This window comes from Phodopus roborovskii, unplaced genomic scaffold (assembly GCF_943737965.1).
Source record: "Phodopus roborovskii unplaced genomic scaffold, PHOROB, whole genome shotgun sequence".
NCBI lineage: Eukaryota > Metazoa > Chordata > Mammalia > Rodentia > Cricetidae > Phodopus > Phodopus roborovskii.
The window spans coordinates 6,414,037-6,437,991 of NW_026125444.1; the positions used below are offsets into that span (position 1 = coordinate 6,414,037).

Genomic DNA, 23,955 nt, shown 5'->3' on the forward strand with positions numbered 1-23,955 from the left:
CAAAAAACAAACAAAAAACACTGTGAAGGGTTCAAATTGTCTAAGCATTAAATTGAATGGTTTTTTTTTTTTTTCTGACTTCAGAATTCTAAATTGAATCGGTTTATTGGGATGACATGATTCTGGATCATTTAGTTTGGGAGATAATCTATCACAAGACAAGGAAATCAAAACCCAGAAAATATGCACAGTAGTGACAACAGGGTTGACCCTGGATTTTTCTGATTTGCCTTCTTATACAGAAGCCAGCAGCATGTGAAAAAGCATGCAGGAACAGACACAGACTGAAAAAAGAAAAGACTCAATTGATGGAAAAGAAACAAAAAGAAAGAAAATTCATGTAATAGTAATAAAAGCACCATTAAAAAAAATGATGAAAACATTAGCTAGTGTGGTGAGCCCAAAGATGGTTCCACTTTTAAAATTCTTCACAGAAATATCCCACAGATCTGTAAACAGGTTCATTCTGTTTAGGATATGATAAGGAAGTCTGCATTTACAGGTAGAGAAATAAAGCACTGCTCAAACAGTTTAGAATTAGTTTCTCTAATAACTAACAAATGTGTCACATAAGTCCAGTATAACATTTTTGTTGGCTCTTGAAGTGAATGCATTACTCACTAGTGGATATGCCAACAAGAAAATCCCCACCCTATTTCCACCCCCTCAAAGCCACAAATTATTATTTATTAGGCAGTAACAGAGGGACTTGGAGTGCAAAACAGAAGTCATCATGGTTATCTAGGTTCTCAAAGATTAACAGACATCTTAGTGTTAGGATCAAATAAATTCTGGCCCTATAAAACTTCCCATTAAATAACCTAAATTTTAATGTTGGTACTTGAAAGTGTGTCTGGCTTCCTTTTGGGGTGAGATGCACTTTTCAACTATTTATCACATTGAATTGATTTAACTTATTTAAATCAGACTTTAATTGAATTAATTTCCACAGGACAGCCTTTAGAATTGAGTTTTTCTTTTCCCACCATTTACCTAAGCCTCATAAATATATATACTAAATATACAACACACAAATACACACACACATGTGTATGTGTGTATATACATATATGCATATACATGTATATATACATATACACATATACAAATATATACACATATACATACACATACATATATATGTGTGTTTTTAAGGTATTCTTATAATTTTCACTTTTTATCAGATTAACACTAACCTTACATAACAACTCTTGGTTAACATTTAGAAAATTCTTTCCATGATAAAAATAAAGCTATAGCATGCAAATACCTGGCATGCATCTATATAAGTACTTGGTGACTTGTAGCCATAAGTACCAATGTGAGAAGCTACCACTTTCTCCAAATCAACACTAAGTTTCCACTGAAAGACACTGGAAAAAGAAGAGCAAATTAAAAACCCAAACCAAGTAGAAGAGCGTATATAACAAGGACTACAGTAACCAAGGAAACAAGAACACATAAGAACTAGAAAAAAGTGACCAGGACCCAAGGTGGCTCTCTGAAAAAAGTAACAGTATAAAAACTGCTACACCAAGAATAAGGAGGGAAAGGTGGCTGTTAAGATTACAAAGGGTAGAGGGTGTCTCTCAACCTTTTGCAAAGGAACTCTTAGAAAGAACTGGGGAAATCAGTGTTCTTGTTCCTGACAACCAGCAGTTAGTTATACTATGTCTCTGCTTGCTGTAGCCCATGTGGCATCTCTCTTGGACTAGCTTTGCTTAGTGTCTACAGTTTCTCTTGGCAGATAATCTGTCTGTGAGGATTTCTACCTTGTGGTGGCAGATAATCTGTCTGTGAGGATTTCTAACTTGTGGTGCTTCCCCTGCAGACCAGACTTCACAGGTGACTTCACATAAAATTCTCCCATGTTTCCCATAGGTACTCTGATGCTCTTACATACTACTTGGCCTCCCAGTTTCTTTTGAAACGTGAAGGGAAGCTCCCACAGCTTCTGTATTCTGTGAAGCCAGCACCATACAGATGATGCCAAGGTGGGCCCCAACTCAGACAGTAGCTGGGCTCACTTGGTCCATCTCTACAGGACTCTCTGAGGGCCTGCAGGGTTAAATTCCAGGAAAGTATTGCCTGGGGTATTCTGTGTGAGCAGGGTATCTATGTGCTGCATTCTCAAAGCAAACTCTGGCAAGGGAATTTTTATACACTTTCTCTTCCCTGAGGCTATTATGATGGGTGGGGTGGGTCTGGACCACTCCAGAGAAACTTGAAATGCCTCCTCTTTTCTACTGTTGTGCTTTCTCTGTGCTAACTAAATTAATCTCTCAGCAACTATGCCTTCTTTGGCCTCAGCTTTACATGCCCCGTTCTGGCCAATCTACAGCTTTTCCCACTTTCTCCCCTGCTTTCTGCTCAGTTTTCATTTAGCTAAAAGCAGCTGGCTGTATTGATACCACAGCTTATACCCTGAATTAGAAATTGCTTCAAGTGGACTAACTAGCTCACATTTAAATGAAGCTTCACACAGACTTGGGGATATGGGTAAAATGTAAGTTCTTTACCAAAATTAATATGAATGGCAATCCACAATAAAGTGGATTGCTATGTGGAACCTCAGAAGTAAAGCCTTTACTGTCTTTACGTTTATTGGCAAATGTGCCTCCCACCAAAACTGTCAGCCAAGCTCTGCTTCTAGCATTCTGAGCTTTTTCTAGTTGACTTCTCTAAACTTCTCTAAACTTCATGTGGTCAGATAGTGTATCCAATTCCAGTACTGTTTTCTCTCTCTTTTGTTAAATTTCTTATGATTATGACAAAATACCTACACAAAGCAATTAAAGGACAAAATAGTTTTGGTCAAAAGCTTCAGCGGTCTGGCTCTATTGCTTTAGGCTTGTGGTAGGGTAAAACACCACGGCTGAGAATGCAGGCAGGGTGAAGATGCTCTGTTTATGGCATCTAGGGAACAGAAGGAACCAGTAATAAATATGGTGAGGACAACATATCTGTCTTAAAGGTATCTTTCTTCTACTTGGTAGAAGCAAGTGTGTTGGCTAGTTTTATGTCAACCTGACACAAGCTGGAGTCATTTTGGCATTTTTGAAGAAACCTCAGTTGAGAAAATGTCCCTATGAAAGTGGCCTGTGTGCATGCCTCTAGTGCAGTTTTCTGATTGATGGCTGTGGGAGGGCCCAGTTCACTATGGGTGTTACTACTCCATAAGACAACATGCTGAGCAAGCCATGGGGATCAAGCCAGTAAGCAGCTCTCCTCCATGGCCTCTGCTTCAGTTCCTGCCTCAAGGTTGTGCCCTGACTTCCCTCACTGATAGAGTGTGACCTGGGAGCTGCAAGTGGAAATAAGCAATTTGTTTTTCAAGTTGCTTTTGATCATGGTGTTTTACCACAGCACTAGAAGCCCAAACTGAGGGGAAGTATACTTCCTTTTCAGATACTTCATTTCAGCAGGTGACTACAGTCCCAAAATCGGTTCCAAACACAGAAACACCTTCTGTTTCAGACTAATTAAGATAACTTCCAATGACTACATCTACCTCTGTGATTGAAGGAGGCACGAGTTACCTATTCCAGAAGTAGTAATGATTTCCACTCCCTCAAGCCCATAATAAGGTCAACTAATCAGAATGGGAAGAGAGGGAATTACATTCTAGATATCAACTGATTTTAAATCATAAGGAAATTCATATTAACTATATTGATACAAAAAATGTCCTAATTACTTTTAGACTGTAATCTGGAAATCACACCGTGTTTGTCAAGGTAGGAAATTCTTTTAGTCAGAAGACATGGCTGCCACTACATTTAAGAGTATTAACTTCCTCACTTTTGAAGAACACTGGGACAGGGTACTTCAGCATTGTAAAGAACTCTGTGATAAACTCTGAAAAACAAGTAATATAAATTCACATCTGAAAGCTAAAACTGAGCTTGATTTTGTTAAGTAATAACAGTTATAACCCATCCAACCCAAAAAAAAAAAAAAAACACGAAAAGTGCATCGTAGTAAAGACCACCAAGTGGTTACTCAGGCATGGTAGCTATCATTTTCTTACTTTATTTTTAAAAGGAAAATAAAAGTAATGTGCATTAGATGGCTTCTTGTCTGTGTGTTGGGAGTGATACACCATGTGCTAAAACAAATTCCTGTGTTTCTGTATATGTCTTGAACTTGCTTAAATAGGAGATATAACAGAAAGCATACTTTGGCTGTGACAGTTGCTGAGTGTTAAGATGCCCTCCATCATGCAATTACTTTCCAATGACACACAACTGAGCGCTGCTGCAGCAGGCTGGTCTGAATCTAGCAGCTTTGGTATTAAGAATGGGTGGAAACTGCTATTTATCATGGTCCTTATGCTCATCTCCCAGTCTCCAGTTTTTCCCTTTGCTTGCTATTAGCTCTTAGCTGTAGATAACTGCCATTGTCAGTATGGCACTAAGTCAGCCAAGACTCTGATACCACACTACCTGCTAAATGGGACCTGGCTGTTTCTACATTTCACTTTTAAAATTTGAATATCAATATTTCAAATTGAAAAGTAAAAATTACATTCTTAGAGATGAGAAATTATATACCAAATGCCATTCACTTTCATAATATCCCTAAAATACTATACAGAGGATATTTAGCCAAAATACGTCTCATAAAAAAATGCTAATATAGTTTATGCCTTACATACTTTTTCTTATTTTTTTTTATTCTGCATGTAAAATATTTTTTTAAAAGTATTTATAGATTTTCATGGTTTACTGTATTATCTTTTGTTTTCTGGTACTTTCACAATTAATAATTCATAATTTTCCTAGCAAAGTCATTTAAGTAAGAAAACAGTAAGATGATTCTTATTATATACTTACAGAAGGGAATAAGACCTAAAAGGAACATCAACTTATGAGCTTCTCACAAACACTCTAAGCTTCTTTATGACAAGTGAACACACTTTCTCTGAATGTAAAGAATACCAAACGTTTATTTTGCATGTGATTTAGTCAGGTTTAAATGAAAGAATTATCCATAATTTATTTCTTGATTGAAATGAACATAAAAATGTAATAAACTATATAATTCAAACTGAAGTCACTTTCTAAAGAAAAACTGTGTTTTATGTTATCATAATTTTTCCTATGGCATATGGGCAAGGAAATGAAGCTATGTTGTACCACAAATGATTAAAAGCAATGCTAGGACACTCTGAATAAGATGTACATACATAACTTAAATATATAGTAGGGCTATTTTCTCTGGCAAGTTAGCTTGCAGATGAAAACTAGCAGCCCAAATCCACAGACTGTCACTGCTGACCTCTTCAGAATTCGCCTCTTCCATGTGGGTACTTCCTCGACTAATGGGATATGAGTTGGATCACTTTCCCGCTCATTCTGCATCTGATTTTTAGTATGGAAAACAAGAGTTAGTGGACAAGATACTGCAAATTAAAACACTTGTTTTGTAGAAAAAATTTCTTATTAATTCATTGGATTTAGACAGGGAAAAACCCAAGATTCCACAACAGATTTAAAGTGAACATATATGCCTTTTACCAGTACCCTTTCATAGATGAGTCATACCTTTACGGTAGTAATAAATAATTTTATAAATTATCACACTTTAAAATTATGTCTTTTTTATGTCATGAGACAAAGTTCCTTTCATGTCAACTTAAAGTTTCTATTTTACTTATAATGAGTAACAACTGAAATTTATTTCTTTCTGTATTAAATTCAACTACTATTCAACTACTATCCCATAAAAGGCCGAGCCATTCTTATAGCCAATCTACAACAAAAGTTTATTAAAAATCAGAAGATAATTCATGGTAACTGCAGGAATAAATGTGTGGCCCATCCAGCTGTTCTTGTCAATAAGAGTCCATTTCCTAGATACTGCTTCTAACCCCTCCCCCAGAGAGATAGTCTCTGTGAAGCAGCCTCCCTTAAGTGTGTGTGTTGGTGGGGGGCTAGGGGACAGAGGCGAGAGATAGCTGCTGGAATGGGTCAAGAGAAGGAGAATAAGCAGAAAGCAAAAGATCTCTAAAAGATAAAAAGAACTGGACACATTCATGGAGTGATATTTACTAGAAACATCCTGCACTGGGGTGAAGATAGAAATACTTTCAACAATAGCAGGAATAATGACTTTGAAATTCTACAGTGTAAATATTTAATTTAAAAGTCTGCAAAATTAATTTAAATTTATAGTATAGAAAAAGGGACTCTGATGCCAATTTCATCAAGACTGTAATCTTAGTTTAACTTCCAAATGGCTTCATTCAGCAACAGATTCTTTTTTGACACTGATGCTCCATTTACTGAATCCTGGGACAGTCATTCCTTTATTAACCAATGACCCTTTCTAACAAGAGTTGTCAGTGTGTTGGTTTGAAAGAGAATGATGTGGTGTTAAAGGCTAGCCTTGACCTCTCCTACCCTCTCTTTGTTGTCTCAATACACTTATCTGTGATAACTTGTATACTTCTTTGAAAAGTTCCTATTAGTAAATTTTAAAATACCACAAAAGCTTAATAGGCATGATGACATATTCCTAAATACATAAGCCTCGCCAATTTTCTGAGTAAAATCTCATTACTGTTCATTTAAGACTAATTTAGAAAAATTAGCCTATTCATTTGCTCAAAATATAAGACTTTTCTGACTAAAGAACCTATGTGTGCCATTGTTATGGTCCAATCAACATATTTCCAGGCCAGTTTTTAAATAGAAATTTTGAATTCTAGGTAGAGAATGTAAAAAAAAAAAAAAAAAATCAAGGTTCTTTTCACAGGCATGTATTATTAAGTTATCTAATCATGGTTTAGATTTAGCAAGTTTTAAAACAATGCTTCTTAATTTTACCTGACACCCAATACTTTGCTTCTTTCCCTCTAATTGAATCTCACTGCCCTACCTACTTCCAGGTTTTAATTTGAAAACCCAAATTAGTATCCACTCCTGCCAAAAACATATTTTCAGGAATTTCCTACATTTAAAGTAAGGCTTTCAAGGAAGTTTCTAATCACAAATCTTTCTACTTTTCCTTGGCTTCTCATAAAGAATATCATAGTGAGTAAAATTAATCTCACTCTCCTTCCATTCTAGTTGAGATGGAGGAAGTGAGGATGAACAGTATTACAATTTGTGGGCTGTCAGCGTCAGCAAATTCAGGCTCTATCTAGCTTATGCAGGCTCTCAGCATCTGGTGAATGAACACATGTCCCACACAATACAACTCCTAAAGCATCTCTGCCACTAGAAAGGAATTGATTTATTTCAGAAGTTGGAATGCATTTCTTATTTTTCTCATTTAAAGTATCCTCATTCCACTATTACAGAATTTGCTTTACATCTTTGTTGTGGATTTAAAAGGCTTCTGTTGATTAAATATATTTTAGTAAGGGAGATGATAAATTATCTTGAACATGAAGTCTGCTTTGAAATTCTTTTGATAAGGTATTGGTGAAAATATTAAATGAATCTTAGGCTGAAACTATAAAAAAGTCAGATGTGTCACAAAAGGTAGCAGACATCAAACTTATTAAACTGACAGGGACTCGAGTTTTTTTTTTTTTTTTAGGAAATTCAAGAGTATTTCCCTTTAGTTTCCAGCTTCAATAAAGGCTTCTATATCAGTAGACTGCAACTTGGTATAGACAGTTTTTTAAAGAGGAAAAACAACCTGCCTTCAAATCTAGACATGTGCTGCTCATATATGAATATAGACAGTTAAAAAATGCCCACATTCTAAAAATGTTAAATTATAAAAGATGATGTGGCATTTGGCCAATAGAAATAACTTCACTGCCAATCTAATCTCATTAATAGAGTTAGTATTTTATGTGATCTTTTTGCATTTACACAGTAAGTAACAGCGTAATTTCTATATTTCACAAGTAGATAAATGGTTTCAATTCTTTTCCATTGGTTTTCATATTATGTTTTCTGTGCTGAGGACTGAACCAGAGGCCTGGCATGTGCTAAGCAAACACTCCAGAGTACACAGATTAGTAAATAAACATACCATGGCATAAACACCCATGGCATAAACAACTTTGAAAATACTGTTACCAAAAGGTAGCAGTACTGTATAGGCTGCATAAGCAGTTCCCCTGGAGGGTGTGTTTGGTGGACTCTAGAGAGACCATCACTGGACTGGCACGTTTCCTTGCTGATTAGAAACACAAGAAGCACATGTTCTTTCCGCACCTGCCTCTCCAATGCCCAGCAACACCTGTTTCTTGTGTGCATTTTCCCTTTGGAAACCGTCCTTTTGCCATATCTCTATGTGCCCTTTGGTTGTCCTTGCTAAAACTGATTCATTTCCTAACATCTTGCTGTAATGCTGTCCACCTGTGTTAGTGTTAAATGTATACCTTCTGAATCAAATCCTTCAGTTTGCAGACCTCTTCATTCAAATCTTCAACATTAGTAACCAGTTCTTCACAGACTGAAGTAAAATTTCTGGGAGAAGCCCACTCTAGTACTATCTGTTGAGATTTCCAAAAGTTACATTTAAAATGGAAATAACTTTTCACAACTTATATGCATGATGATTATCTGACATTTTAAAAGATTAAATTATATAATTGCCTTTTTTGTTCAGAATAAATCCTGGCAACAAAAGAAAGTTAGTAATTTTATACACACAGTTCTATCAGCTTGCTAATATATATGTATTAGTAATATTTGTGTTGCGCAAATACAATTTCAAAAATTTAAAAAGTGATATTCTCAGACTAATATTTACATAGGAAAACAAGTCTGCTTAAAAAATTTTATTCTAGACAAACAGGCAAAACAAAATCAGGAAATCAAAAACTCTGTTTTTTTTAAAGTCAGTCAGTATCTCTTTAAAATTTCCTTACTTAAGAAAAACTATAAGCCATTATAATTTCTTAAAAAACATCCATTCTGCTTCATCTTTCACTTGGGTCTCCTAACACTTTTTATTTTAATCAGTTAAATCCTCATAACAACAAATGACAAATTCAATAAAGAGATCACTTTAGATTTTGATTTGCCTCATCCCCCATTTGCTTGAGGCTGAGAGAACAGGTTTATAATGAATTACATGTAGAAGAGTACATTAAACAAATTCACTGCTTTAGGTCTCATGATAAACAACTGGTAGAATGTCATCATATCAGATCTACCTAATGGGTTATCTTGAGTCCATCTAGCCTGCTCTTCAACACTCACACTTGTATGGAGCAACTCTTTTGTAAATACCTTGTGAGAATTTACAGGTAACTCAGTGATGATATTCTGCACAGCTGTGATTAAATGGCCACACTGCTTGTTTAATTTCAGAAGGAAGTTAAGGAACTCATCACCACTGAAGAAAGGAGACAAATGGAACCAGTTAGAAGCGCTTTGCTTCATTCTACCAACCTACTTATAATAATAATAAGGTTTTTAAAAAATACGTGTTTGGAACTGAAATAATGCACTAAGTGTAAAAGAAAACCAAGTCTCTAATATCAACAATGGTGAATTCCTTTACCATTCTTTATCGCACAGGGTTTGTAATATGGACACTGAGCCCTTTACACTTGCCAGGCAAGCTCTGTCAGGGAGTCAAAGCCCCTGTTCCAAGAATCTTAAATTCCAAGATGAGATATAGAAACGAAATTATTATTTGAAGAGATACATAAAGAATAATAAAGAACCAGTATTTCAGTAGCTATCCTGGAGGATACTGCACTGGTTACTTTTACATGGGTTTTTTGTTTGATTTCTCCCTATCAGTGTCTGAAGTGGTTAATACTTGCTCATAGGTAGGCTATCTAAACTTCAGAGAATTAATTTAGTACCACACACTATGGTGAGAATAAGGAATTAGAAACAGTTGATAGAAGTGACTCCTGGACTGAATTTGGAGCCAAATACTGTTTTCCATTTAGGTAAGAAAGGGAAGAAGTACTGGACAGAAAGACTTGGTAGCTATAAAAGTACAAAAGTAGAGGACCAGTTAAGGCATGACTAAAGTAAAATCATCAGATAGTAGCAATGGGCTGGGTTGACTACTTTCCAAAGGATTTTGTATTTCTCATAATGTAAAGAGTATACTAAAGGAGTATAAATTTTACTTGGTGATTGTTGTGGATTAAAGTAACATAAAGATGGAAGAACTGGGGAAATTCCACATCAGAGACAGCTTAAGCTAAAGAACTAACAGTCTTGTTCGAATGAGGAGGTAGAACTATTTTTAGAAAATTTTAGGAAATAAACAGAAAAAAAAAAAAAAGAAAGCCTGTAAAACAAAAACAATCTAGGATGATTTCCATTTTTGTTTCACTAACTGGAAGTATCATTAAGTAAGAAACTGAATTTGGGGATGGATGGTGAGCAAAGTAGAAGATGAAGAGAAAACATTATAGCCTAATTAAGAGCACAGCCTCTTGAGTTGGGTTGACCTGGGTTGGACTCAGCATTCACAAGTAGAAGCTTTCAGATCTTAGCCAACCCTAAACTTAAGTCAGATATTTCCAACTCTCTAGAATGGAGACAAGACTTTGAGGAGGACAGAAGAGGTCAATATAAAGTACCTAGCATTCTGTCTAGCAAAAGGCTGGCATTCAAGTGAACTACATTAGGGTGTAACTTCAATGCTGAGACAAGTAGGTGGTAACAATTAGTAAACAGTAGAAAATGTAAGTCTTAGAACCATGTCTAGTCTGAGATCTGTAGACTCTAAGAGACTTGATACAATTCAGAGACAGTTAGGAAACATCAATAAGAAAAAATCTTTCTTATATTCATTAGTGTCTAACTAGACTAGTTATTCCTTCTAGCATGAATATGAGCACAAACCAAGGTAGCAGTAGTGTCAAAACTATCACAGAAAAAAAGGATACGTGAGAAGAGTAGTAAACACAGCATTTGGGAAAAGCAGCACAGCCTGGGAAGCAGAAAGAAATTGGACCTGGCCATTCTTATGGATGGCAGTGAGGGGGAAGCTTCTCAGGAAAGATGGCTGAGTTCCTTAAACATCCATCAATGCAGACAGGAGATGAGAAGACTGGACTAGCTTTAGTAACCAATCTACAGTGGAAACCACAGAGCAACCCACACAATCCAACAGAACAAATAACCATCAAATTAAATAAGTAACTCAGAGCTACAGAAAAGACAAATTTTGAATAGATAAAATTACCATAACATGTTACTACAGTATTCCTAGTTGCTTGTAGTTCTTTGTGTAGGGTGAGACCTTATGAACTTTTCCACATCCACATTAGCATGTCTAGGTATAATCCTTATTCAGCTCACGTTTAGGCAGTCGTGTTTGTGAGACTCAATGGGCATAGCTTCTGACATTCCTAGCAGACTTGATCTAACAGCACACTTCCTATTCCTCTGAGATTACAGAGCTGCTGACAAGTTCAGCTGCTTGCTATATCATATCTCTTTTCTTGCCACAGAGGCACATGCCCCATGTTGGAGCACCTTCTCTAGCCTGGCCTCAGAGTAACAAGGAGGAAAGCCAATGATAAGGATGATCAAGATCACTTCACTGTGGCTGATGCTTAACATTTATAAGCAGATGAGGCCATATCTTAAAAATCTGAAGTCTAGTATTAAGATAAAATTTAGTATTCATAGCTAATATATTATAAATAGAAGCACTATGTACTCATTGCAGAATAACTGAGAAAAAAAATCATACCACTCAAAGACAGTAAGTGGTACCATTTTCTGCCAGAATGTTTTCTTATAGTTCTTTTATAGTATGTCTTCTATGAGTTTCTACAACTAATATAGTATTTAATATGCCAGTTTAATTGTGCCTTTAACATATTATGGCTATTTTCCCATGATGTTGTTAAGTTTCAAAATAATGTTAATAATGAAAAATCATGTTTATGAAATCTGTCAATCATTTTCTGCCATTAATTATTCAGAAGTTCCAATTTTAGAATACTTAGAAATAACTACATGAACATGTATTCTACATAAAATATTGGACCTATATAGATTTTAGAGATGGAGTAGTTTCTTAATGGACTTAGATGGACTTGATATACTTTTGAAAAATTTAAGTGGATTTTAGGTAGCTCAGAGCACAAAGAAAACATCTGAGGAGAAAGTGCTGAATGCTGATGAGTTTGTTCAAAACTAATATTTAAATTTAAAATTTAAATGTTGCAAACATGCCAAGGCATAAAAAAGTAAATGAACAGTATATGTGCATTCTTCTAACAGATTATTTTAAAAATTTGACACAGACACTTAAAATAAGTCAGTGGCTTAATTGTTGAAATAAAATTATCAGGAGATTTCAATCAATCAGTTCAGCAGTTTTCCTGCTGTTAGTTTTCTTATGACTTAATGACTAATTTCTTCTTTAAAGAATGGCTTTAAACAAATGGGAAGCAAAACCTTGTCTTTTCAGTCATGTAAACACAGTCTGTGATTTAATAACAAGGTCAAATTCCTGGAATATGTGCTTGGCATTTTTATTTTTAAAAAATTCAGCAGTTTTAATAGGTGGACTAGTCATGATTATACACTCTTTAGATCTATTAAAGTCCACAAATACATTCATATAGACAAGTCTGTCATCATAAAAATAAGTAGCATTAGGGGTTCCAATCAACAAGTTAGTTGCCTAGGATGGAATACTGCCTAATAGAAACAATGATGAAACAACAGAGATACTTAAGAAGAGCTGCTGATTTAAAAACCACACTACTGAGATCCTCCAAAATGCATTTAAAATTTAGGTGCTATGATATTATCCAGAAATGATATCATCAAATACTTAAGTTCTTTCTGTTATATGCAGGCAAATTAAGACAAAGCAATGGGAAAAGATTATAATGTGGCCTCTTTAATAGGCTTTAAGTCATCAGGATCATATAAATAGGATTTTGGAAGAATTCTCTAAGTTCTAAAACAATATAGAAATCTACTTGAATCTATTTGAATGATGACAATGTTGCATTCATAAGTATTTTTTTATAGCAGATAAAGGTTGGTTATCTATTGGTGTTTCTAAATAGGTGTTCAAAATTACCATGCTATTGGAAGGAAAACAATTATTGTATGTTATTTAGGATTTCAAAAATTCATGTGTTTTATTTTTAATACAGGTAATATTTATAATGTGTTTTATTTTTAAATTCAAAAATATTTACAAAGTGTACTAGACAGTCGATCCTAATGTTAAAAGGCAGAAGACTTTCACATTTTTTAGACTATGTTTAAATTCTATCTATTCTTTGTAGCTGTCACACAGTTACTGAGCTGAACCAATCTTAAAGTCAATAGCAAAGTTTCTAAGCAAATCTAAATCAAAGGACACACTTTTAATAATGTGTGAATACAGATGAAGCTTCAAAGGAAAAACATTACTCATAAAAGTTCATGAAAATGACCACACAAAATACTATATTTTTTGTGCCTTTCAATTACATCTATGTTGGGAAATACAAATGACACTTACATGCTTATACAATAAAAAGGAATATCAAACAAGGTGGTATGCTCCTGTATTCCTCCACTTGGGAAGCTAAGGCAGGAAGATTGAGTGTCTGAGGCCTGTCTAGGTTATAGAAGAGGATCCCATCACAAACAGAACGGAAAGAGGGAAGGGAGGGGAGGAAAGGAGAAATAGAAATATTCTGTCTCATAAGTTCAAAACATGCAAAAGGAAGGAAATAAGGATAGCTTATTACTAAAATCAGTAATGGAACAAAAAGAAGGTTCTTTGGGCTGATGGGATTGCTCAGTGGGTAAAGTAGTAACCAAGCCTGATGACCTGAGTTCAGACCCTGACACCCACATGGTAATAGGAGAAAACTAAATCCTGTAAGTTGTCCTCTGCTTCAACATGCACACTGTCATGCACAAATCCTACCCCATCAGACACAAAATAAACATTAAGTTAAAAAAGGAGCACCTATCTAAAAATTAATAAACCTCAGCAAGACGAAGAGAGATAAAAATAAGAGAGGAAAACAATAATATTGTTAATTAAATGAGATATGATAATGGAGTCCACAGCTATTAAAAGGATAGCAGGGAACAGCATCAGCCTATATGCTTGTGAGTTTAACAGCTTAGTTATTAATGAACCAAGTCCTTTGCAACTACAAATTACTAAAGTAAAGCCAAAATAAAAAAAAAAGCTACAGCTTCAACAGTTTCTAACTACTAAAGAAGATACAATTGTGATGAAAAGCATACCCCAAGGAAACCCCAGGCCAAACAGTTTCAGGGGAAAAAGCTACACAAACGTTTGAAGAAAAATTAACACTAGCCTCTACAACCTTGTCCAGAAAGCAGATGAGAACACTAATTCCCTAACTGTTTTGTAATGCTGTCACCCCAACAGCAAAACTAGATAAAATACCAAAGAGAAACTTAGAGTAATAATACCTTTATAGACTTAGATGTCATTATTACAAGGTAAAGCCTGAAGTGGAGATGAACTCAAGAAAAGTGGTGTCTTTATGGCTATTGTAAAAACATGACCATTTTTTCTTTTCTTCTTTTTGTTTGTGTCCCTGTTTGTCCATGTGTGTGCATGTGTAAATTTACTTCATGTGGAAGCCAGCCTTAGGCATTGTTCCTTACATATTGTCCATCATATATATATATATATATATATATATATATATATATATATTTTTTTTTTTTTTTTTTAACTGAGTAGGCTATGCCAGATTGCTCCAGGAATTTTCCTGGCTCTGCTCCCCAGTATGGAGCTTGCAAGTGTATAGCAACATGCCTGGCTTGTTTGGGGGAGATTTAGGAACTGAATTCAGGTCCTCATGTTTGCACGGCTATCACTTTACCAATTGGACAATGAGTCCAGCTCCATACTTTTCAGTCTGGCCTCTAACATGATTTAAAGAGAATACAAGAATTATGCTAGGAAAAATGTGGTATCTTTTATATGGTGGAATTTAGCAAAATGCAATGAAAAAGGACATACAAATTATTTCTATGCAAGTTAACAAGGTAAGACTCATTGCTTCTTTGTAAATTAATTTTTATGAAAATTAACTTTATAAAGTGCATCTGCCTTTAAATAATAGGTACAGAATTGTGTCTTTAAAATCCTATTTTCCTGGGAAAATGGCAGCATCAAAATAAAAAATAATACTTGATTGTAAATGATATTAATATAAACTGATAATTTTACCTGATTTCCAGCTTTGCCACTTCAGGTAATTTTCCAAAATTTATCTCTTCTACTTCCAGTTCCTTGAGAGCAGCCAGAATTTTTTGCTGATCTTTACTGGTAATACCATTCTAGGGAGAAATAATTGAAAGGTTCAGTAAGAGAGTTACATTTGAATAATTTCATATTGAAGACTACTAATGCCATTTTCTAGATTATATCTTGTCAAATAGTCAAATATTGGAAAATAATACACTTAAGTATATTGTATGCTTGTACTTCAACAGAGTTATATCATAAATATTTTAGGCATACAGTTAACTATAATCACTTTTTTGCAATGTATAATGATAACTGTAATGGATTCAAAAGTAACATTATTAGGATTTAAAATAATACCACTCTAAAACACATAGCAAATAGTTCTTTCTTCAAAATATTGTTTAGGGTGTTATTAGTTATAAGTAAGAATTATTTTTTTTTTACCTGTGTTTCACCTTCAATGTAAATTTCCTAGATTAGTTAAGACACATGTTATTTTTGTTTTTAGTGATAGTAGAGATTTTAAGTGTCAATGTTTTATTACAGCAAGACCATTACTTTAAAATATTCTCCTTATCAAAGTACCTCAAAATTTCCCACATCTATTTGTACTTATTAATGATAATAGATGACAACATAGTTAGTGCTGATTTTGAAGATGAATGTGTATGCCCAGATTAAAAATCACCTCTCTCTTTAAAGTAGCCCGTTTTACAAATCCACTTCCCACCTGCAAGTGAGTTGTAGTTGTAGTTAAGATATAATAACAATCCTAGGAAGCCCCATGCATTAAGTCTGTAATGTTCTTTAAACAACTTAATATTGTAGTACAATTTACACATGGTAATCCACTGTTGTTGCTCACCAAGAATCTACAGAAGTCTACATAGCCCTAGGATTTTAAATAGAAAACAAAAGAATGTGCAAGTTTTAAAACTAAAGAATGTATCTGGCATTTTTAAAGTGGTACTTACCTTTGTAAGCTCATCTTTCTTCATGGTCAGAAGGTGTCTTAATGTTATATCCCTTTCCTATACAAAAGGCAAAAATCCCGAGGAAATATAAGTTGTCACTTAACTGCTTTCTCAAATACCTCCTAGTTTTTCAGAGGGTATGTAGCTTAAGAGCTGTATCACTGTCTAGATAGTGTATATGCATGGAAGCATGCAGTATCTAATTTCCCAGAACCAAAGAAAATGAGTATCAGATCTGCTTAGAAAAAAGAGAACATTCTGGAAATTTGACAGAATAGTTTGGCATCAGATTGAACTATCAATAATATGATTTCTGATCCACAATTTCCTCAGATAAGAAGTTTCAGCATTGTACAATGAATCCAACTCTAAACTACCTGAAGCAATGCTCATAATCCTATGAGACTCTATCTGTCTTAGACAGTCCTTTGCTTCAGTATCCTTACCTGCCTGGTAACAATTGTCATCTACTCAAATCCCACCACACATGCATGCTTAAATCATACATAGTTCTTGTTGTGTGACCTAACTTAATCTTTCTGAAAACCTATAGTTGTCCTTAAAGAAGATGTAATATTTAAGAAGCATATTCCAGTTACTAATCAGAGCAAATATCTAATACAGGATTGTCTGGTTCAAAAACATGCTTCTAGTATCCCACACAAGACAAGCAACAGCTGTAAACATAGGGCTTGAATGTGTACAGCTATATCAGACAGATTTAAAATAGAGTATTCTACAGATGAAATATAAATGGTATGCTTGTGAACTAAAATTTAATTTTATTCTAATATAATCACACACAAAAACTTATTCTGATTAACATGAAATCCTACCTTTAATAAGTCTGTCATATGCTCAAGTCCAAGACCATGTAAAAATATTTCCAGATCTCCAAACGCTGTATATGGACTATAACATATCATAGCAAGTTCAGTTTCAGAACACACTACATATACACAGTGCATGTCTATTTTACAGCAAGCATGGGAATGGGCAAAAAAGAGTTGAGGCAGAATACACTTGTGAGTTTTCACAGTACATTTAAATGCTGCATCAAAGGAATAAACTAGGTTCTCTCTTTGTCCATTTGTCTCCCCTCCCCCTACTTCCCTCCCTTCTTCACTACCCTTCTAAAGCTGAAAACCTAAACTCAGGGATTCACATAATCTAAGCAGTGAACTACATTACCAACCTTAGCAAAGAAAGGGAAAATGTCAGTGGTAAGGTAACATATTCAGCTCATCTTTCCCAAGGCTTAAAATCAGTATTTATTTGTCATGAAATATTGCAAACAGCAATGTCCTTCAATGCAATAAACATAAATTAGATGGTAACTACAAATGTACTAAAGAGCTGGTTTGTAGGATTTAGGGATTTGTTCTTTCAAATTTTTGCTTATAAATCCAGAGAATTGACAAAAAATAATCAGAAAATAAGAAATAACACAAACAAGTGTGAACAAAGATATAATTCTGGGTTTCTAAAAGTAATATTTGATAATTTACTATAAATGGATTTTAAAGTCAGAATTAGTTAAATAAAGTAAATAACCAAATAAAATCCTTCTAAAATTCAGGACAGCAAAGCATCTAAAATCTAGACATTTCTAAGTGACATTTTAAGATGCTTATAAAAGTTTAAAATATATGTAACTTGTCAAATTTATTACAAGTAATAAAATAAGCACTTTATATACACTCTGTTGAAGTCAAATATGTTACCTGAATATGTGATCTTTTTCTTTATCAGATTCTGTGGCTAACAGTTTACAAATGGTCTCTTCTTTGGTTAGCTGCTGAAGTTTTCCTTCCAGTGGATTTAGAGTCAAAGAAAGAAAGTTAAAGATCTGAAAAAAATTCCGAGCCATTAAAATATAGTTAATATTATTATTATCCCTTACACTAAAAAGAAAAGTGAACATATTATATTTTTTTTTTGTCAAAATTGCTAACAAGGTGAGTACGTCAGAGTTTTTATTAACTGTATCCTGAGAAAACTTTTTGTAAAATCAAGTAAGTGCTTCCTTAACCTAAAGCATGATTAGTATTTTCAAGATGATATGAAACATTTTGGAGAAGTTATTTACAAATTAACTACTAAGGCAGTCCTTGAAGTCATGGCTGAGCTGAGGTAAAGTAATCACAATGACAATGTTTACATAAACCCCACGCATACATCTCCAAGTGGTCTATTCCTATTACAGTGCTACTTCTAGGAGCAGAATAAGAGCTCACTGTCTTTTTATCACTTAAATGGCTGCAATGTCAATGTTTTGATTTAAAAGATGACTAGTCTAGCAAAATAAACTTTCCATTACCTGCTTGGAGAAGAAAACCTATTGCAGTATTTAATAATTGTTCAAAATATTATTATTATACTACTTAGGAACTGTGACAAATAATATAAAAATTCTACATGATAGTATGATGATACATTAAGTATACAGGTAAATACCTCGAGATGTTTATTTCTTTTTGCAATCTCGCTTGGTGTCCTGCCATCTTTGGTCTGTATCATTTTATTAGCTCCAAGTTCAAGCAACTTCAGAATTACATTTTTGTGACCCTGACGTGCTGCCCATGTTAAGGCCTGTAAGTGTGGGAAGGAGGACTGTTTAAAAAGGAGTGCATGTGAGACAGATAAGAAATACTTTCACCCGTATTTATGGCACAGTCAAAAAGAGAGCATGGCTAATTAGCAGAGTGATGCAATCTCCGCATTGCAAAACAGAATGTAAACATATTTCCAGCTGTACTCACTGATTTTATGAGCCAAACACTGTGCTACGCAGTTAAGTAATGTCATGGAATAAAGAACTTATTTGCCTTTACAGATGTTTTCTGTAAAAGAATTCATGTGCATTTTCTAGAGCCCTGGTTTTTGTTGTACATATCAGCTTCTTTTATGAAGTATCAAATAATTGCCCCTTTCTTTAAGCTGTTGCTTTCACAGTATTTTCACCTAGCAGTGGCTACAGCCCAAGCCTTCTACAATTTTCCTTAACTCTTTGACAGTAAACATCAACCAAACAAAACTAGTCATTAGTATAGGCTACTGATATAATAGCAAAGTATCAATGTCTCAGAAAAAGAAGTCAGCTTGGAAAAGCATTTCTCACAGTATAACCATTCTCATCCTGGGCGTTAACTTCTGCTCCATGAGCAACAAGCAGAGCAACAACCTGAGTATGACCGTCTCGGGCAGCATACATGATTGGAGTCATAAGTCTCCTATGGAGGAAGAAGGAAAGACACATTGGTGTTCATGTTACCATTAGCAGTCATTCAATTTCACAGACTTATGCACGCACAATGTCATCAATAATGCTTGAAAAGAGAAGGAAAAAGAGCCTTTAATAAGCAAGTGATTTTTAAAAACACAATTGGGTGTCACAGGTATATTAACTACACTCCAGGGCAGGCCCCATGCCCAGGAGTAGGTGGCCAATGCAAATTTCATTCCACTTTTGTGTGTGTTTTTTGTTTTGTTTTGGTACTTTGTCTTATTGGCTATGTTTGTTTTGATCTTTTGTATTGTTTTGCTTTGTTAGAGAAGGAGAGAGAGAATAAAATGAAGTTGTGTGGGGAGGATCTGGGAAGAGTTAGAGGTGGAGAAAAGATGATTATGATCAAAATATGCTGTATGGAAGCAGACACCCACAACTAAACATTGAGCTGAACTGGAATCCAGATGCAGAGATGGAAGACAAGACCAGGCTACAGAAACCCACAGAGACAGCTGACTGAACAAGGAGAAGCTAATGGGTCCCCAGACTGAAAGCTGGGAATCCAGCTCAGACCCCCTGAACATGGGTCTCAGTTAGAAGGCCTGATCAGTCTGAGGGACCTCTGATACTGGAACCAGGATGTATTCCTGGCACAAAAGGACTTTGGGAGCACATTCATCATGGAAGGATACTCCCTTAACTTAGAGGCAAGAGGGAGGGCCTAGTCCCTACTCCAAATGACTTGACAGATTTAGATGACCCTTCCTGGAAGGCATCACCCTACATGTGGAGTGGGGGGGGGGTGGAATGGGAGGGTGGTTGGGAAGTGGGCCATTCAAAGGAGACTAGAGTCAGTCTATTTGCTTTATGTTAGTGGAATGTAGTGTAATCTGTTTTAAGGGAGATCTGACACTCCTGGTCCACTGCTTCAGAGTTACCCATATTATCTGATTTATATATAAAGAGCTTCAGAGATTTAAGAATTCACTTTAGTTATGTTATCAACAAACAGGATATCTATTAGCAGAAATTTATGTGATGAACATGACTTTGTTACATCAATAATGTTACCAAAAACACTGACATTTGTCCCCTTCTCTGTATTTTGAATTCAAATATTTTCCATGTTATATTCACATATCCTTATGGAATCATAATTTTTAAAGCAGTTTTTACCATTCTCCTTGAGCAATTTTGTGTGCTGTGGAAACTTTGTAAATGTGTACCCCAGATTTGGGAAAGAATTTTGCCTCTAAGTGTTGTCTCATTGTTGAATTAGTTTAAATGCAAACAATACATGCAGGTTCTGAAAAACAAGTTTCTCTTGCAGTAGGTCTACTGGTTCCCTCTAGTGGCCAGCACATTCACCAGAGGGAATTTGAATTACATGGATGAAGACCTGGACCAGACAAAGTATCCTACAACACATGCGATGTTTTAACTTAAAATATCAGTAGTGCCTCTCCTGAGGAAAACCACTTAGAGTTCATATATATATATATATTTCTCCAAGTATTTTACCTTTATTCTTAGATGATGAAAAGATTAGATACATAATTTCTGATTCAAATTGATTTCTCAGACCATTTGTCTTCTTCTACATACAGTTGTTAAATTGTCAAATAACAGATGGTCATTTCTGCATAGGAAGTATTTTGATATGAAACTTATTTTTGTGATAAGTTTTTAATTTCTTTACGGTGTTTTGGAGTTACTGTGATACACTCATGTATTTTAATTAATTATAATTCCCATGCCGCTTAGTGAGTCTCCTCTTCTTACCACTGAGACAGACACTTGATGAGAGCAGTTTAGGAGAGTAATTATTCTGACTCTCAGTGCAAGGGCACAGTCACTTATGGGGGGAAAGTCATGGTGACAGGTGCTTGAGGCATCTGGTCCCATCTCATCCACATCACAAAAGGAAGAATTTTAATGCTCAGTTCACTTCTTCTCTCTCAGTCCAGGACTCCAGCCAATGGAATTGTGTCATCTAGTTGGCGGGGGGGGGGGGGGGGGTCTTCCCATCTCAGCTATAGAAACTCCCTCACAGACAGGCCAACATACTTGTCTCCTGGGAAGTTCTAGATCCCATTAGGTTGACAATTAATATTAAGCACACTTATACATATTTACTTATTATATAAATATTCTGTCATAGAAATCTCTTCATATTAAGGAATGGTGTCTTCAGTATGTGATAATTCCTGGCCACTAGTGCTTCAAACATGGCAAGTCTGCCTTCTATCTTTGCCTGGAATCTTGTGTTTAGATACAATCACATCTTTCCTGAGTTCAAACCTTAGCTGTCTGGAAGCTTATTAGGCAGACAGTGGAAGTACTGATAATGTTTTTCATGTTTCTTTTTCTCCTTATAGATACTATTTCTATTACTGGTTATGTTGTATCCTAGACAGTTTCTTCATATCTAGCATCTTCTAGCCCACTTAGCTGCTCTCAGCAGTGACACACTTAATATTTTGTAGATACACCTAGCTTTATATACAACCAGTTTCATCCTTGGCTGTACTTGTTTAATAAAGCCTGTTTGTTATTTTGTGGCAGAACATCCATTCCTCAGAGTGATAAGGCCCCTTTCCAGTTCTTCTAGTTTTCCTTTCTGCAGTTACTTTTCTTGGATTTTGCTGTGCATGTTTAATCTTATGATGCTGGTGTTATCTGGATTTTAACAACTAGTGGCTTCATACCCTATGTACTGGCCTACCAGCATGATTCACTCAAACACAGAAGACTCAAGTCAGCTATCCTACCCTTGTCTGAGAGTAATGAGACTTCAGGTAATGCTGTGTGTCCCATCTCCTTCTTCAGAGTTACACCTTTTCCAGCCCAGAAGTACTCCCCTTTGCTTTAAATAGAACATTATTAAAGACTTTTAGTTTGACATCTAATTTTATGGTGCAAAGTCAAGACATATCCTTAGCCTATATTTGAGGTCATGAAGGGCATTTTCACCCAAATTATTGATATTTTAGTCATATTTTCTTCTAGATATTTCATAATTCATAAGGTTGACACAATCGCCTTGGTCATTTGAGTGGACTATTTAAGTTTTATAAATTATATTAAATATATTTTAAATGCTGTCACTTCAGCAAAGAAATGACAAATTTATTCAGTCTTCTAAAATTCCATGGAATAGAATTTAAAATTGTCTTCATTTAAGTCCTTCATTTTCCTTTTACATTATCTTAGACATTTATGTTTGCTCTCAAGAGTGGAATCAATGACAATTTGAAGACTGGAAATCACCTGAGTTTTGGATATTAGCATTAGAAAATGATTTCCTTTTACTTTTATTATGTCTAACAGTTTCTCAGCTGATTGCTTTGGATGTACCAAGTGTAATATAATCTTAGCACTGTAATTTTGTTGTTTCTTTCAAAACTGAAAACAAATAGAAGCAACAGAGTTCAATGGCTTAGGTCAGAGTTCTCCAATCGTTTCCTGTAGAAGACAACAGAGTAAGTCCCTTAATCTTTGTGAGCATACATGGTGCCATGGTTGTGCCATTCAACTCTGTGATTACAGTACGAAAACTGCCATAGATGATGCATAAGTAAAATAGTGTGTTTGTGTTCTAATATAGTTGCAGTACACCAACTTATCATTTAGAGTATAAGCAGTAAGGTCAGCTAACTTAAATGTAAAGCTAGCCTATGTGCATTTGCAACATCAATCATTTTTGTAAACTTTTTAAAATCAAGTTTGACTTTGTGGTTATTTCATTTCAACAAAACTTCCCACTAGAGGGCAACAAAACTCAACTTCATAGAAATTTTCACTCACAATGATGTACTTAAACAATTCTTTTACCATCATGTTGTGGAATATTCCTTTACACTGTGTGAAGATGTGTCACTGTGACTGGTTTAATAAAAAGCCAAATGGTTAATAGCTAAACAGGAAGTATAGGTAGAACTTCTGGACAGACAGAGCTCTGGGAAGAAGAAAACCAGAGCTGCCATTGGGACACAAAGACATGCAAAAGGAAAGGTAAAAGCCATGAGTCACATGGCAACACATAAGAATAGAAATGGGCTAATTTAATAATAAGAGCTAATGGGACAAGTCTAAGCTATAGGCCAAGCTTTTATAATTAATAATAAGTCTATGTTGATTTTTTTGGCAGCCCAAAGAAAAATCTGCCTACATCTACACACACACACACACACACACACACACACACACACACACACACACACACACACACACACCCCTGATGTACATTTAAGTATTATCTACTCTTTTTAAATCTGCTTACAAGTGTTACTAGAAGAATAATGCAACAAACATGGTCTGGGCAATGATGAAGCACTAGGAACTGGACATCTACTACATCTTCTAGGAGTAGAGTAGTTTTAGATCAGCACTGAGCAGGGCTATATGGTATTCATCTCCTGGGAGATGGTATGGAACCTTGAAGAAGTGGGGCATAGTGAGATGTCCTCAGATTAACCAGGGAAGGTACCTGAAAGATGAGCAGTCTATCTTGTGGGAATCTTGTGAAGGTTCATGGAAACTGTTACAAGCCCTGAGCAAGGTGGGCCCTATGCGGGTAATGGCTTCCAGTTTGAGATGACATTTCTG

General features: G+C 35.2%; 1 protein-coding gene across 1 annotated transcript in view; it reads right to left on the reverse strand.

Annotated features, from left to right (window-relative positions):
- Positions 1 to 4,919: 4,919 nt before the first annotated feature.
- Positions 4,920 to 23,955, reverse strand: part of Asz1 (ankyrin repeat, SAM and basic leucine zipper domain containing 1) — a 33,562-nt gene continuing 14,526 nt past the window's right edge. Inside the window, exons 5-13 of the mRNA XM_051175908.1 lie at positions 19,240 to 19,351; positions 18,576 to 18,710; positions 17,843 to 17,967; positions 16,955 to 17,030; positions 16,119 to 16,175; positions 15,124 to 15,233; positions 9,201 to 9,306; positions 8,345 to 8,458; positions 4,920 to 5,363 (exon numbers count right to left, since the gene is read on the reverse strand). Of these exons, the coding sequence (XP_051031865.1) occupies positions 5,211 to 5,363; positions 8,345 to 8,458; positions 9,201 to 9,306; positions 15,124 to 15,233; positions 16,119 to 16,175; positions 16,955 to 17,030; positions 17,843 to 17,967; positions 18,576 to 18,710; positions 19,240 to 19,351 (988 nt within the window). The 3' untranslated portion in view covers positions 4,920 to 5,210. The remainder of the gene's footprint in view (positions 5,364 to 8,344; positions 8,459 to 9,200; positions 9,307 to 15,123; positions 15,234 to 16,118; positions 16,176 to 16,954; positions 17,031 to 17,842; positions 17,968 to 18,575; positions 18,711 to 19,239; positions 19,352 to 23,955) is intronic.